This window comes from Pteropus vampyrus, unplaced genomic scaffold (assembly GCF_000151845.1).
Source record: "Pteropus vampyrus isolate Shadow unplaced genomic scaffold, Pvam_2.0 Scaffold18, whole genome shotgun sequence".
Lineage (NCBI taxonomy): Eukaryota > Metazoa > Chordata > Mammalia > Chiroptera > Pteropodidae > Pteropus > Pteropus vampyrus.
This window is the reverse complement of record NW_011888799.1, coordinates 7,142,812-7,160,357: the sequence shown is the minus strand read 5'-3', so window position 1 is coordinate 7,160,357 and position 17,546 is coordinate 7,142,812. Positions and strand designations below refer to the sequence as shown.

The 17,546-nt window shown below is 37.7% G+C and overlaps 1 protein-coding gene and 1 pseudogene across 1 annotated transcript in view; one reads left to right on the top strand and one right to left on the bottom strand.

The window, feature by feature from the left end:
- Positions 1-727: 727 nt before the first annotated feature.
- Positions 728-17,546, bottom strand: part of SPATS1 (spermatogenesis associated serine rich 1) — a 24,428-nt gene continuing 7,609 nt past the window's right edge. Inside the window, exons 4-9 of the mRNA XM_011354838.2 lie at positions 13,911-14,035; positions 12,151-12,312; positions 4,142-4,262; positions 3,472-3,534; positions 1,924-2,039; positions 728-1,678 (exon numbers count right to left, since the gene is read on the bottom strand). Coding sequence (XP_011353140.1) covers positions 1,650-1,678; positions 1,924-2,039; positions 3,472-3,534; positions 4,142-4,262; positions 12,151-12,312; positions 13,911-14,035 — 616 coding nt within the window. The 3' untranslated portion in view covers positions 728-1,649. The remainder of the gene's footprint in view (positions 1,679-1,923; positions 2,040-3,471; positions 3,535-4,141; positions 4,263-12,150; positions 12,313-13,910; positions 14,036-17,546) is intronic.
- LOC111736187 lies at positions 12,995-13,112 on the top strand (annotated as a pseudogene).

Genomic DNA, 17,546 nt, shown 5'->3' with positions numbered 1-17,546 from the left:
TAATCATTTAATAATATTTTAAATGATATCTACTCAGGTTTAGAGCAGCATCTAGAAATTATATAGACTTCTCTGAAATCTAAAGACTACTGTAAATCTTCTGAAATCATATTTTTTTTTGGTTGTTTTTCATAATACTTTTACTATGTAGGACTCCTCCCCTCCAAACACCAGAGTACCTGCAGAGAGCAATTTCCTGTTCCACCTAGATAATCTCATCTGGAAATTCCCGCAAAACCTTTTTCGTCTGTATTGCATTCTCCATTAATCACTCACACAGGTGGTTGCAGTTGACATTTTTACGTTTTAAGTAATAGCAGCACAAAAAAAATTTTTTTTTTCAGAAGTTAACATATTTGAGAAAATCTGTTGGCAACCTCTTTTTTTCCTTTTCTAAATTATTTGGTTTTATTTTCTTTCCTGGATTTTGTTGGGGAGCGGGGTGGGTCTTGTGTCCTAGGGGCAAGACAATTATCACAGAGGTATGCTGATGTTAACAGAAGGAGTGGCTGGGCGCAGTTGCCTGCAGTAGCCACAGGTTCTCTCCTAGTTCATCTGAAGGCATGTATGAAGAGAGCGTAAATGTACCATGTCCTAAGCCTGCTTCATTCACTTTGGAGCAGTTTGGAGGTAATGTTTTGACAGGGAAAGAAAGCATGTCTCATGTCTTGGGCACTTTGAGTCTTAGCATAGGCCCTAATTCTCTCCATTTAAAGATTTTGGAGGGACCAGATCTGTACCTCTCATTAGCCAACCAGTGGGGTCTCCATAGTGGAAAGGAGATTGGCTATGAAAATGCAGAGTCATTGGTTTGACTGCTGGGAGTCATAGCCTGACTGTAGAGGGTTGGCTTTTGTTCCCACCTTTTCCTCCAAATGTTTGCTTCTCACCTGATTGATGAGAGATCTTAAGACTCATGATTGGTGCTCACTGAGCTGTCACCCTGCTTGGCTGTGTAGACAGACAATACTAAAATGGGGGGATGGAGCTACTGGGCAACAGTATTGATTACCTCGTGGAGATGTAGCGTTCACATTTTTGCTGACATGTATTAAGTGAATAGAAGAGAAAATCTTAAAAGGAATTAACGAAATGAGGATAGTTTTACCAATTAATGAAATTAATGAAAATGTCTGCATTTTACCACTGAATTGACAGCATCCTTAGAAAATCAAATTTAACTGAATAATACTGAATGTGGGCTGTATAGGAGTATTATATCAATGTTAAATTCTCCGAATTTGATACTTGTATTGTGATTGTTGAATATCCTTGACCTTAGGAGACACGTTCCAAAGTATTTAGGTATGTAGGAGTAAAGGGTTATGACGTCTGCACTCACTCCCGCATAAATCAGCAAAATAATAATAGTAATAATATGAATAATATGAGAGCAGAGCACAATTTTAGGCAGATGTTAACGGTCATAGAATCTAGGTGAAGGATATACAGGTATTCTTTCATTGTACAAATCTCACGACTTTTCTGTAAGTTTGAAAGTTTTCAAAATGTAATATTAAAAAACAAAGCAAAGCACAGTGATTCTACATCAAAGTCAAACATTTGATTTAGTCACACTGACAGAAGCAATCAACTGGAAGAAGCTCTCCAGAGTGTGGTCAGTGCATGCTCTCTGGGCCTGCTTCTGCTCAAGATTGTCTTGAAAAGTCCAAAGAACCTGTGGATAGAGGCACGGAGTTAAAAATTGAGCTCCATTACAAGACCAAGAGTTCTCAACCAGCATACTTGACCCATGACGTGCAGCCATGACATCTGCCCAAGGAACCACCTTGGGCAAAAGACACTATCCACTCTGGGGGAGGCTCTGCCTTCTCTCCTCTCCATGATGAAGCCTCTCAAAAGCCTGCTTTTCTGGGCTTGCCTCCAGTTTTTATGCAATTTTTTGAAGGTTCTTTAACCCACCAGCAGGAAATAAACTGTGTATCAAGGGGACCGCTGGTCGCCAATTGTTAAGCTCCTCAACTTCTCTTATCTCATTCTTCAGTTTGTTGGCCTTCTCCTTCACCCAGAAAGGCAAGCTGTAGGAAGGAAACACCCTGAGTTTGAGTCTGTCTGATGCAAAATTTACAAACACTGTCAGTGGACAAGGCACTACATCCTTCAAAAGTAAGAAGACCTCCAGTTTAGAAGATCAGTGTCAAAATAAAACACCAAGTTAGTTGTTCACCATTCACCCCTGCCCCAAACCCAGATCTTTTTTCTGCCTTTCTCTGCCCAGGAAGATGACCCCTGTAGCTGACATCGCCTTGACTCCTCCCTGCCCCCACCTTTGAGCTGGGTTTGGCTATTGGGAGGCACCAACAGGAGATCAGAAGGTGAGAAGAGAGAGGGTATTTCCTGTGTGCCATGTCTCATGGAGTATCCCAGTTCTAGCAGTGGCTTCGTTCTCCGCTGCCAACAGCCCTTCATCTCCCACTGCTCTGTGAACCATGATCCCTTCTCCTGCTGCTCAGACCTAGGAGTAGTAAGGACTTCCCACTATCAGGTGCCTCTTGGTGCTTCACCCTCCATGTGAATCTTCTCAACCTGCCCACACATCTGTAAATAGTCCCTTATTGAACTGTCTTCAGAATCCCAGCTGAATGTGCCTTCTGTCTTCTGCTGGGACCTCAGCTAATGCAGATACCCAGTGTCTTCCTGGGTCTGTTGAGATTTGAAATGGCATATGCTGGGCTTCACTGTGTGTGTTCCAAAAAGTACCAGGCAGTGTGATTCCTGGGATGAGTCAGAGCAGGGAGATGAAGAATGTTTTTATCTTTTAGCAGTTAGAACTTTTATTCTTTTAGGGAGAAATGTACCATGACTGGGAAAAAGCCCTGATAAACTTGCTGAAAGACCCTATAAGAAGGAAGAGGAGGACCATCATTTAGGTAACAGAAGGGAGGCAAGGTTATCATTTAAAGCTGACAAACCAATGGTAGAAGCCCAGGTAAGAAGAGCAGGACAAAGAGCAATATACTGACACATATTTCTTTCTAGGTTAGGACGCTACTTGGACAAATGAGGTTCAGAATGAAACTGATCAAAAATATGAGCTCCTTCAAATACAGAAATACTCCAATGGCTTTCACTCTGCCTCTTCAAACATTAACCATCCTTCCTGGATGTGTCCTTCTTTTCCAACAAACCCTTATGTTTTGGAAATCAGAGAGTCTGTCCTTTTGCTCCATATAACCTCCCCCTTTAGTGCATACCTAGCACACCACATGGCATCTGGTAGTCTGTCAATAATAACTGTTAAAGACATAAGCAGCCCAGCTGCCAGACTCCACAGATAATTGCTTCTAAGTGTCTCAACAAAAACCCTCCATAGATACTGCCCTGCCCACCTGCTGGTATTCAAAACTCCCTGTGTATTGGGTGTCTATGAGTTCCTCCATAGAAGAAAATAATAAATACTTGATATTTTTATAAAGATAGCATAATTTAAAACATGGTGAGATAACTCACGTGGGAATTTGTGGAAGAGGCTCAAGTGGAATAAATGTATCAAATTTCTTTTCATAAGGTACCCTGAAAAACAGAAAAGTTAATCATAAAATTGCCTTGGCTTCTACAGCAAAGAGATCAATACATCACTGTGTTCACTAAAATGTCTTATTTTCTCATTTTAATTGTCAAGTATGGGCTTCAAAACCATCAGGGCCATAATTCTTATTATTTTTATCACTTTTAGTAAACATCATTAAATCAAATGTGGTTAATTTTTTAATTAGCATTTTTAATGTAATACACCAATGACTTTTCTTTTAATTTAATAAACTTCTCTTTCTCCTCAGTCACTTTGGTTTAAGTTTAATTCCAAGTGTAAGTCAACCCAAATAGTAGTCACTAATCAACAACCTGATTTGGTATGAAAATCAAAGTCTTCAGATTTGTGGTGATAACAATAGGAATAAAATTAACAATCACTTTTTTGTAGTCAAGATCTTGTGTATAATTTTAATTATACATGTACATGTGTGCATACACTAATGAATTAAATATGGACTTTTTAGAAATTTTCACCAACTGTGTCATCTTGTGATCTACCCTTTATAAAATATAATTTATATGTAGTAGAGAAAAATACAATTCCTTTAAAGTTAACTAAATAAACCTAGTATTAACATATACTTACATTGAAAATTTCACAGGTGGGAGAGTTGATCCTGCTTTGTAGAAGCCCTTACTCTGTTCTGAGTACATATATGGATTATCTCCTGGAGTTAACTTTGGGATTCCATTCCTGGGATCAATACCTGTGAAAGATGTTTAAAAACAAAGATCATAAAAATGGCTGAAGATGATCCAAAGATTTGACATGACAATGGAAATAAGATAATTTAGAGGTTTATTATGAGGAATATATAGGTGTCTTAAGGTTCTGTTTGCAATTGTCTCACCTTGAGAAGGAGATCAAAGTGTGAGCCTATGTTTGGGACATTTTCTAAAAGGCCTTGTTATGATTATCTCACCCTGGGAAAGAAGAATAGCTTAAGTTCAGATGGACTGTTTGGTTTAAAACGAATGGTAAATCAGAGGTATCTCTACAACGATGAGCAAGAACTTTGACTTAAAATCTTTTCATTCCTGAGCATTCCTGCACTTTCAATCTCTCTGGGAGCAACAATCTTTGAGGCTCTGTCTCTCTGACTGGGTGTCAGGAGTAAATCAGTTAATGAGAGTCCAGTACCTCCTCTGCTTCAAGGACTGGGGCAGGAGGTGGCCTTCCCAGTGAAGAGGAGTTAGGAGAAAGTCCACTGCTGCTGGGCACCACTGCTTATTCAGCCAATACGCTAACACCCAACTCAGCCCCTTCAAGTAATCTGGAACAAGTAACTAATCACATGAGCTCAAAAGGAGTCAGGCAGAATAAGATGGTCACTTAAACTCATATATTTGATACCGGACGCACAAGAGAACAAGCCTAGACTGCAAGACAAATCAACCTTGAGATCGGAAGCAGGGATGTGTGGCTGGAGGCAGGTCCTTCTTTTTAGCTCATACATTCAACGAACAGGACTCTTTTTTTTCTTTTTAAATGTTTGTTTTGATATTACTCAATTTGACTGTACCCATGATGCAAGCCATAGGGAGAGCTAGGCGAGATTTTTGATAAACTGTTTCCTACCCAAATTCCTCTCGCTAACTCAGAGAAGCCAACTTACAATAGGTGGAAGTACTTGAGTTACTGGAGTATTTAAATTTTTTCGCCATTCTCTTTCAAAAGCCTCTTCGATAGCTAAGACTCTTCATCTAAATTTTTTATTAACTCTTTAGTGTAGTGAAATAGCACCAACTACATGCAAGGATTGAGCACCTGCTGAGTATGAGATGCAGAGGACTCAAAGAAAGGAGAGTGGAGTGACCTTATCTTTTGAATCTCAAACCAGAGCACTGACGAGTAAAGGTCAGGCGACAGTAGAAGGTGGTGAGAAGGGTGTGGACTTTGGAGACAGTCATGCCTGAGTGCAAATTCAGTTCTGCAATTTCTAGTTCTGTGCCTTTGAGCTATTTATTTAACTTCTCTAAGCCTCAGAATCCTCATTTATAAACTGTTTATTTTAAATGTCTACTTTAGAGTTATCATGAGAATAGTCTGGACACATAATCAGCACTCCATAAATGGTAGCAGTTATTATTATTTGAAATCAGGACTAACCTACTACCACTCCCATCCCAATTTTTTTAATCTGGAAAATACGATTGCCATCTACCTAAGGTGTAAACCTTTCTCTAGAAAATCTTAACTAGTTGGGGAAATGAGACATGTATATAAGGAGATTAAATAATACTATATAAGGTGGTAAATGCCATCCATACACTACAAAACAATAGTTCTAATATTTTAGCACACCTTAGAATCACCTAGGGAGCTTGTTAAAATGCAGCTTCCCGGGTCCCAACCCAAGAAATTCTGTTTCAGAAGGTTTGGAGTGGTTCCCAGAATCAGTACTTTTTACAAACTGTCCAGTTGATTGTAATACAGGTGGTCTGAAGATAACACTTAGAAATCACTATTGTCAAAGATCTCACAGGATAATGTCAGCAAGTAGAAATGGAACCAATGGCTTGTGTGCAAGTAAAAGATATTACTCCGAGGGGAAAATCTCCCAAACACCACCTCTGAGATAATATGTTTAAGCTATTGGGTATAATCTTGGTATAATTTCTGAATATTCCACAAAAACAGGTATCAGTCCAAAGTGCTGGCCACTCTGTATCAATAGTTGATAGATCCATAACACAATGTTTAGACAAACCATGTAATCTAAATATAAAGACGTTCAGGAGGTAGAAAATGGAATGTACACATTAAAATCAAAGAACCATATGAAGGAACAAACTGTTCACCAAATAACATATTTTGCCCCACATTTCTCTACCTTGATGCAGTCAGGTAGAGTCATGTTCTAACCAATAGGCTATGAGTAGCAATGACGTGTGCCACTTCCAGAAAGAAGCATTTAAGAATTGATGTGTGACCCTTCAAGCTGAAAAAATAATGTGAGTTGGATACAGAGAACAAACTGATGGTTGCCAGATGGGAAGGGATTTGCGGGGCAGGGTGAAAAAGGCAAAGGGATTAAGAAATACAAATTGGCAATTATAAAACAGTCATAGGCATGTAAAGTTACAGTATAGGGAATATAGTCAATAATATTGTAATAACTAAGTATGATGCCAGGTGGGTACTAGACTTATCAGGGGATCATTTCATAAGTTATAAAACTGTCTAACCACTATGCTGAAACTAATATAATATTAAATGCCAACTGTAATTGAAAAAAATTTTTAATTTTTAAATAATAAAGGAGAGAATTTCACAAAGGAAGAAGTATTCAGTGTCAGATTTAACAATATCAAGTGCTGCAGTGAGATCAAGAAAGAAAAGAAATAGAAAAAGACTATGGCGTTTGATGTTTAAAGAAGTTATTGAACAACCTAAGAAGTAATCACATGAAGACAAATCAAATATCAGTTTACAAGAAATGCATAAGACAGAGGAACCTGTTAACTGGTATCAAGAAATGTAATCAGCAAAATTCTGACTATGGCAAACTCTCAGGACCAATGACCAATTTCTTCACCAAACAAATTGCAAGAAAAAAGGGAGGGAGGACTCATATATTAAAAGAAACTTAAGAGACTTTTTAACTAGTTGCTAAATGTGAACCTTGTTTAAATGAACTATAAATACTTTTAAATTATGGCATTTGTGAAGCAATTGGATATTTTTTTTAAAACACCAAATAGATATTAGGTGATATTAAGGAATGGTTGTTAGTCTTTTAAAGATGAGAATGGTATTGCGGTCATGTTAATAAAAATAATCCCTATCTATTAGAGGTACATACTGATATATTTACAGATGAAACTATATAATGTCTGAAACTTGTTTTAAAATAATCCGTGGGGGAGAGGGATTAAATAAAATGAGGTTAGCCATATGTTGATAATTGTCGAAGCTAAGTAACGGGTACATCTGTTTGCATTATGCTCTTCTCTCTACTTTGGCACATGTTTGAAAAGGTCCCTGATAAAATTTTTTCTCTTTTTAATAAAGGTAGAATAGGGGTTACCACTGGGGTGGGGGGAAGGAAATGTGTTATATTCAGGAAGGGGCCTATCGGAGGCTTCAAATATAAAGGTCATATTCCATTTCTTAAAGAGAGTGAGAAGTTTACCAGTGTTTGTGAAATTTTATTTTATATAGTCAATAAATATTTCATAAATATACTTTCACATTTCCTCAGTATTTATAAAAACCGTAAGAGGAAGGAAGAAAGAATGGAAATTAGTAAATACAAAATTCAGGATAATGCTTACTGTTGAGTTAGGAGGGAAGTGATGGCTTATTGTTAGGACTTGGATCAGCATGATAATCCCATTTACTTCTGAAATACACTTGTAGCTGGCCCAGTTGTGGCCAGTGAGACATGAGTGGAAGAAAGTCTCCTAAGACCATGTAGTAAAATGTTTCCTTCCTTCTAAAAGGGGAAGGCAACAAGAGAGTTTCTTCTTTTTCGTGTCTTAAATATGGACATGATGCTTGGAACTTCAACAGTTATCTTGTGACAATATGATGATAAGCATGATGAAAAAAATCCAGCACTACTAAGAATGGTAGTGCATAAAGACAAAATAAGGGGGATGAAAAAAAATGGTGTAGATGTTAGATGCTCTGTTCATCCCTCTGATGACCAAATCAAAGTTGTGACGGAAACAAGGGGCGGCAACAAGGAAAAATCACCTGAGATCTAGATAAACAAGCTATACAACTAGGGAGAAATCCAAGAAATCACCCTACAACGGCAGAAGGTAGGGCGGGACAAGGACACGGGGCAACGTGGTCTCCAGCAGGTGAGTGAGACCGAAGCTGTGTGAGCAGCAGAAGCCTCTTAAAGGGGCCGCGTCTGCGAGCAGATTTTCGCAGTGACGGACCTGCTCGCTCTGAGCACCAATGCCAATTTGGCTGCGTGCAGGGGGCACCAAGGACTTACAGGGAGACATTGTCAGAACAAAGGCCAAGGCGAGACTTGCTCTGCACAGAAGTTCCGGCAGTATCCACTGTTCCCTGTTGAGCTCTCCCCACTACCAGTGCACCACCATAGCTGTGATGTCATCAAACTGGATAACAGAGGTCACTCTGCCCAGAGGATTCCCTGAAACCCCACCTCTCCCAACTCGCAGCCCCACCCAAGCCACATCCAGGTATATCCTCAGAAAGTCAGGTGCTCCTTGCTGAGCAGCGCCTAGACTCACACTGGAGGCAGCTGGCCTCGGTTTCTGGTGTGGCCTTTGGAGGCAACTATAAGCACAGCATCTGTGAATTACTTGTTGAGTCTTAACAGGTGGCTCCGGAGGGGTAGAGGCTTGGGCTAAATTTGGCCTGCAGCCGAACCTCTCTCAAGACTGTGCCACTGGACACCTACTTCACAAATCCATACTAATAAGACCGGAAGACTTCAGAGCTTTGCTTAGTACATAGAAACAGACACAGAAAGGCAGCCAAAATGGGAAGACAAAGAAGCAGAAACCATATGAGAGAACAGAATAGAGATCCAGATATAATGGAGTCAAGTAATCTAACATATGCAGAGTTCAAAACACTGTTTATAACGATGTTCAACGAACTTTTGGGAAATGTAGATAAATTCGGCAGAGATAAAAAACATAAAAATGGAAATGGAAATTATAAAAAGAACCAGTCTGAAATGAAGAACACATTATCTGAGATGAGAAGTATATTAAATGGAATAAACAAAGGAATAATCAAAGTGAATAAAGAAAAGGATCAAATGCCCTATCTAGAGGATGAGAAAGCCAAGGATACACCATCAGAATGGCAAGAGATGAGATGCCAAGACTCTAAAAATAAGGAGCATATGGGACACTATTAAGGGCCCAAATATCTGTCTGATCAGTGTTACTGAAGAAAATTAAGATATTAAACAGCTGTTTGAAGAAATAATGATAGAAAACTTTCCTAACTTGGTGAAGGAAATGGACATAAACCCCAGGAAGCTCAGAGAATTCCAAAAATCAGGGATCCAAAGAGGCCCACACCAAGACACATCATAATTAAAATGCCAAAGGTTAAATACAAAGAAAGAATATTAAAAGCAGCAAGAGAAAAACAGATAATTACTTATAAGGGAACATCCATAAGACTGGCAGCTTATTTCTCAAAAGAAACTATGCAGGACAGAGGGCTTGGCAAAAAAATATTCGACAAGATGAAGACCCAGAATCTACAATCAAGGATACTTTATCCAGCAAAACTATCATTTAGAGGTGAGGACAGATAAAATGCTTCCCAGACAAAAATAAGCTAAAGGAATTTATCACCACCAAGCCAGTATTACAGGAAGTGTTGGAAGGACTTCTTTAAGAAGAAAAAATACAAAAAAACTCACTTCAGATTAAAAGACACACGCAGACTAAAAGGAAGGGGATGGAAAAAGATATTGCTTTGATGGACCTAGAAGGTATTTAAGTCAGACAGATGAAGATAAACACTATATGATTTCACTTATATGCAGAATCTAAGGAATAAAAAGAACAAACTAATCAAAAACAGACTCACAAATATAGTGGATAATTTGGTGACAGACAGAGGGGAGAGAGTTTGAGGGACTGGGAGAATGAGGTGAAGGATTAAAGAAGTACAAATTAGTAGCTGATGGATGGTTAAGGGGATGGGAGCACAGCATAGGGAATGTAGTTAGCATTAAAATATTGTCTAGGTGGAGGGTCAGGGGAGGGAGAAAGCAATTGGGACAGTTTTACAAACTATACAGATGTCTACCCAATGTACTGTATACTTGAAACTAATTAAAATAAATAAATTTTAAAAAATAAAATAAAAATGGAAATAAGCAAAAAAAAAAAAAAAAAGACAAAATGAGCCTATATCTTTGATGACATCACTGGGAAACCAGACCATACAGGCCACCTAGATTTCCAGGCTTCTTCTTAAGTACCTAATAAATATCTTATGATTTAAGTCTCGGACAATAAGTTTTTTTCTCTTACTTGTAGCCAAGGGCATTTCTAAATAATATGCAGCTAAACTTAGTCCTTTCCTGGTTTTTCTCTGTTTCAGATTTAAACCAGTTAAATAAATCCTTCTCTCTTCTACCCTATGGCTGCGTCTCAGTTAAGAGTGGGAAGCAGGAATGTGCACATGCAGGATCACATGACATTAAGACTTTAGTGGAAGCCTTTGGGGCTCAGGTTACTGTCTGCAAACCACACTGTCTGCTGTTTGCCTTATCTCTGCTACTCTGAGAGTTGGCAAATATTTCTGTTGTCTGCTAAAATGTTTCATCCAGTCTGATCCTCAGGAAACCATCCCCCTCTTCAATGAATCATGTGAAGCATAAATTTATTCTCATGAAAAGATCCCTGAATTGATGATCCACAGTGCATCATACTGTGGCCTCCCAGCATTCCAGTGTGAGACCTGTACAGCTTTCCTGGCTTGCTCTGTCACTTTCTCTCATTCTTTCTCTGTCCTAACCTCCACAGCCTTCACAGGGTACAGAAATGCGGCTATTCTTCCACAACTCCTGGGTGGGTGAGCCCCCGAGGCTGGCTTTCTGCCCATCCATTGCCCACAGCTGTCACTACCCTCTTGCTCAGAGTCAGGGCAGATGGCACTTCCCTCTGAGGCTTGAGGTCATCCTCCAGCCCACTCTGAGACAGAAGCCCCAGCTAGTTCATGTCCAATCACCTTCTAGATTTTGACCCCAGCAGTTGGGCAGGATGCAGGGCTCCTCAAAGCGCCCACATCAGTGACAACTCTCTCACCTTCTCTAGTACAGCTTTTTCGTGTATTCTCTATCCAAACAAAAGCCTTGGTTTCCAAAACTTTTTGTCTCCGATAAGAGTTTAAAAGTCTATTTTAAAACTCAAATTGAGAACTTTCTATGTCTTTCTCTTTGTATTCCTGCAACAGCAATTCCACTCACCCCCACAACAGGGGTTGCCTCTTACACAGGTATTTCTGTGGAAGAGTGTGCCATAAATGGTCAGTTGGTACTCAGCAATTCTTTAGGGACTTTCAATAAATTATGGATAGATCAAGACAGAGAAATCACCAAGTTACAAACCAAGGATAGAAGTAGATGATAGATAGATAGATAGATAGATAGATAGATAGATAGATAGATAGATAGATAGATAGAGATACGCTCATCTCAATTACCTTTAATTAAGTAAGCTATGAAATAATAACATGCACTTCAGGCTTAGGTTTATGGAATATTTTCTTTGTGAAGAATATAAAGTACAATTTAAATGCATATGACAGGCATCATCTAATTGAAACATGAATTATTTTCTCCATACTTCAATGAAGGTTTCTATTAATATCTGAGAGAACTTATCTGGTGATTTAAATGTCACATTAGCATTTTATGAAATTCAGAGAAAAACAAAAATGTGGATCAGCATATGTTGTGAGTTCTTTGCCAAAAGTGTAGCCTGCCAACCATCCCCCCTTTCCTATATTCCTGGATGCACCAAGTGACATGGTGACCTCGCAGGGCTGCCCCAGCCGCAGAATGCTGGGCCTGCAGAATCACAACTCACAGGTACTTAAGAGCATAGCACAGTCCAGGTCCAAGAGGAAAACATTACCGTATTTCTTCCTCCCAAGGCATTTGTCCACCGTCTTCTCTGACAAGGACCTCTTGTTGCCGAGGAAGACCCCGTTAAAGAAGCACTGCTTTCCAACATGGTAGGTGTGGATATTGCTGCTAAACCTTGGGTAAAATGTCCACTCAGGACGCTGCCCATCTTCTGCAAGACAGCAGAAATCCTTACATTAGCACCACTCCCAGCCTCATACTGCAAAGGGATAACAAAAGGTTATGAAAACTCCCCAAGCACTCTCTAGCTGTATAACCTTCATCGGCATGTATAATTCCTTGGTTCTACATTAGGGCAGTGATAGCCTCTGTGGGACTAGGCGCAGAAGGAAGGGAAGTGGGGAGAAAGCTGTCTAAATTAGAGTTCTCTTTTTTTTTTTTTTTTTCCTTTTTATCCTCTCCTCCAAAATTAAAGCTAATTTTATGGTTAGAAGTGATGTATGGGTTGGGAAGCTGAGAGACAGTTTTATAAGCACCTATAATGCAACTTTCACTCTGATAAGTGGGTAGGGAGAAAGGAATAACCATCAACCAGGTTAGGGCTGGGCCAACCATGGCAACTTAACTGAATGGAACATGGTGTTGGCAGCGACAATGGCACATGCATGAACCACCGTGACACCAGAATATGTGCACATGTGATTATGGCAAATGAGAAAGGTTGCCGTGAGACCTCAGGCAAGTTACTGGACCTCTCATTGTCTTTGCTGCCTCATCGATACTTTTCCTATAACATTGCTGAAGTGGTTTTAAGCAACAAAAGAAGCCCTAAACAGCTCTAGGGTTACTTGAAAAATACTTGGGGGGTGTGTGGTGGCCAAGAGAAAACACAGGTCTACAGCCATGCCACTCTGAACAAGCCCAATCCTATCTATCTCAGAAGCTAAGCAGGGTCGGGCCTGGTTAGTATTTGGATGGGAGACCACCTAGGAAGACCAGGTACTGTAGGCGTAAAAAATAAAAGAATAAGGGATTGTAAGCTGACAAGGTCTTTGCAATCTGTGAGGTCAACCAAAGGTTGCCTTGCCTAAAAAAAAAAAAAAAAACACAGGCTTTGGAGGCAGGCAAGTTTGACTCTGAATCCCATTACTATTTTCTAGCTATGTGTACTTGCTAGAGATTCAGTTACCAAGCCTCAGTTTCCTTTAGTGTAAAATGGGTAGGTCTCTATTAGCCACATAGATCTACATGTATTGACACAGATAGAGGTCCATGATCTATTCACTTTGAGTGAAAAGAGTTTGTATACTATTTGCTACTACTGAAAATATGGTTGTATACTATACTCCATATATATACATATATACATACATACATACATACATATACACATACACACACACACACACACAAACAGATATACATTTCAAAACTCTGGAAGAATTTATATATATGTATGTATGTATACACATATATATATGTATATCAAACTGTTCACAGCTATTGGGCGGAATGGGGATATTGTTGGAGAATATTGGGGAAGGGGTTTCTATACTCTACATACTTCTTTATTATTTCAGAATTTTGATACGATACTTTATGGTTTTTATATGAAGGCATTTCATTTTTGGAAAACATATAATGATGCTTTTCCCAGCAAAGTTGTTGTGAGAGTTAGAGATGAAATGTTTCAAATGTCTGGCACTTAGTGGGTCTTCAGTGCATGGCACCCAACAGTATGGCAGACTTCTGAAAATACCCTGGGCATGGAGTATGTGGCATGTGGAGGAGAATCTATGACTTACTCACTTGTCTGCAACTTAAGCAGGCTGAACTCCTCAGGATATTTATCCTTTTGGACTTCAGGCAATGAAGTTTCAGAGGAGCGATCAGAATGTGAGGAAGAGGATTTCAGATCCAAATCTGCAGCAAGGCTGGAAAGGAAGCAGAGGGATTAGGTTCTTCCATGTACTTAATTGGTATTTAGAACCTGATCTTACATATCTTACTCTAGAATTATCCTCACTTATGAGAAGTAGGCCTACTCCTCCATAAACGTACATGAGCATATAATTTATTTATTCACAATTTGAGGGGACTTAAACATGTTCAAAAGATACATGCTTAAAAAGAGCAGTGTTTCCTTAAAAGGTTAAATATAGATTTATCATACAGTCCTAGGCATTTTGGGTACACCCAAAAGAATTGAAAACAGAAACTCAAGCAGATATATGTATGCAGATGTTCACTGCAGCATTATTCATAAGAGCCAAAAAGTAGAAACGACCTAAATATCCATAAAATGATGAATGGATAAACAAAATGTCACTTATACATACATTTCAGACATAAAATAGAATGAAGTTCTGATACATATTACAACATGGAGGAATCTTGAAAACATATGTTAAGTAAAATAAGCCAAACACAAAAGGACAAATACTGTATGATCCAATTTATATGACATGTCAAGAATAGGTACATTCATAGAGGCAGAAGGTGGATTAGGTTGGCAGATTACAGTGCCAGGGACTGCGGAGAGGGGAAAATGAAATTATTGCTTAATGGGTACAGAGTTTCTGTTTGGGGTGATGAAAATATTTTTAAAATAGTAGCAATAGTTGCATAACATTTTAAGTGTAATTAATGCCACTGAATTGTATACTTAAAAATGGATAAAATGGCAAATGTTTGGCTATGAATATAAAAAAATTTACCACATTTTTTTGAAAAAAGGAACAATGTACTGATACATATTACAACAAAATGGATGAACCTTGAAAACATGCGAAATTAAAGAAGCCTGACACCATGGACCACATTTTGGTGATTCCATTTATACGAAATGTCCAAATTAGGCAAATCTATAGAGATAAAAAGTAGATTAGTGCTGTCTAGGGCTAGGAGGATAGTAGACATGGGGTGGGTGACTGCTACAGGGTACGCGCTTCTTCTTGGGGTGATGAAAATGTTCTAAAATTGTGGCAATGCTTGCACAGTTGAATACACTAAAATCCATTGAGTTATACAATTTAAATGGTGAATTATATGGTATGTGAATTATGCTTACAAAAAAGATACATGTTCAATAAAATCATTAAGTGGAAATTAAAAAACAGTAAGTATAAAGACAAGAGGAAGAAATAATCAAAAACAAACCTAGACTGAATTGGTTATAATAACAGAGGATTATGTTTAGTGCCGAACTTTCTGGCAATTAAAAAGGCCTACAACAAACTATTGTGGGTGTAGAGAAAAAATAATCACTTCTGGAAACCATCACAACAGATAAATCTAAGAATAATTTTAATTATAAGAAAGTTATTTTGAAGAAAATAAGAGGAATTTACCGAGAAATCTGAAAGATTTAAATTAATAGAAAGGCATATGATATTTCAGACTGGGCAGCTAGCAGAGTAAAAGAAATCAATTTGAAATTGATTTGTTGGTTCAGTTTAATTCCAATCAAAATTAGAGTGAAAATTTCTGATAATTTTAAATTATTCTAAAATTTGTCTGAGAAAAAATAATAACAATCAAGAAGAGCTAAAACATGTTTTAAAAGGAATTATAACAAGCTGGTTTCCTGATTACCACTTTTTTAAAGAGTAGCATAGATTTGAAAAAAAGAAATGCCAGAGTGTGCAATAAATATATCATAGAAATGGTTCACAAAGTACGGGGAGGAAAGCAAAGGGTCATAAGAAATGTTGCACTTAACAAATTAGCTACCTATAAAGAAACAAAAGATCACTTAGATCCAGATATAACAAAATAAATTTCAAAAGGATTTTAAATCAAGATATTAAAATTAGAAGGAAATAGGATTGGCTATTCACATATTCAATAATATTTATTAAATCCCCAGATGGGAGAAAACTTTCCTAGCTTATATACAATAGAAGAAATCACAAAGCAATATAAGAAAAATAAATATATTTGGCTCTAAAATATTAGAACTTAATATGTTAAAATACAACTTAAAAGCAAACAGAAAAAATAGAACAAATATGTAAAAAAAAAATAGTAATCACTTCTGGTTTAAGCTGCTTTGTATGTGATAGATGGCCTTGACCAATGTTTTCAGGTATAGTCATCTGTTATCAAATCCTAGGCTCTTTGTTCATAATATTACATCACCCTTTAATTTGAATAGTTTCAAAGCATCTTCATATTACTTGTCTCATTTGCTCCCTACTAACAATCTTGTGATGGCCAATAGAATCATTTCTATTTGAAAAGGAAATTAACCTTTAGAGAAATTAATGATAAAACACACCTAGACAGGATCAGAGCCTCTGCAGTCTTACTCTAGACTATGTGCCCTAAAAATCATAAAGAACCCTAGTTTAATAACTCAGAAGTCTTGTATAGCTTGATCTCCAGTTTTAAATAATACATGTATACTAATATCTTTGAACTTGTTACTGTGTAGATAGAGCAAAAATGCAATAACTCAGAGTCCTTCCCCCCAGAGTTCAGAACATATGATAATTTTGACATTGGCATGAAATAAGTCTCTCCTAAATATTTTTCAAAAGGCTTTGCTGAAGAAACTGTGCAGAAAAAAATTGCAAGGATAAAGGAAAATTTCCAAAAAAACTGTAGAAGTATTAACTACTTTGTTTACTCAACAAACATTTATCAGAGTACATTTTGTGGCTGGCACAGTTCCAGATACCAGGGATCCAAACAGTGCTTGCTTTCAAGGAGCTTAGGGCTGAAGGGCAGAGGTCAGATAAACAGGTGATTGTGGAAGAATGCAGTTTTTAAAAAGAGTAGTATAATATGATCTCAATTGTGTCAAATAAATATATATTCATATGCATAATAAAGAAATAGAAGTTTCTTATGCATAAAAAAATAATATCAAAATTTTAACACTGATTCTCTAAGAGGTGGATTATGATTTTTATTTTTAATACTGTTTTTGTATTTTCAAAATTTCTACAATGAACTGAAATTATGTTCATTAAACAAAAATTATTTTTAAAAAAGATTTTCAAAACTTTTCCCGTAAAAGAAATATAAACAGAGAAAAGCACATCGAACATAAATACAGTTTTATGAATAATTATAAAGCCAACATCCACGACAAGAAACAAAACAAGGCCAGCCCTCCCTTCCCATTCCCCAAAACTATCTGTGTGTCCCTTTCATAGAGAGGTAACCAATATTGTGACTCTCACTCTCAAGGTAATCATTTCTTTGCTTTTTTTTAAGATTTACCATCTATGTGTGTATGTAAGTATGTATGTATTTCCAAAATACATAGTTTTTGAACTTTATGATAGCAAGCACTCGCACAGCACTTACTGTATGCCAGGGAGTCATCTAATCACTTTACATGTATCAACTCATTTAGCCCTCACAACAATCCTATAGAGTAGTATCTGTATTTTACAAATAAGAAAACTGAGGCCCAGGAAGGTAAAATAATTTGCC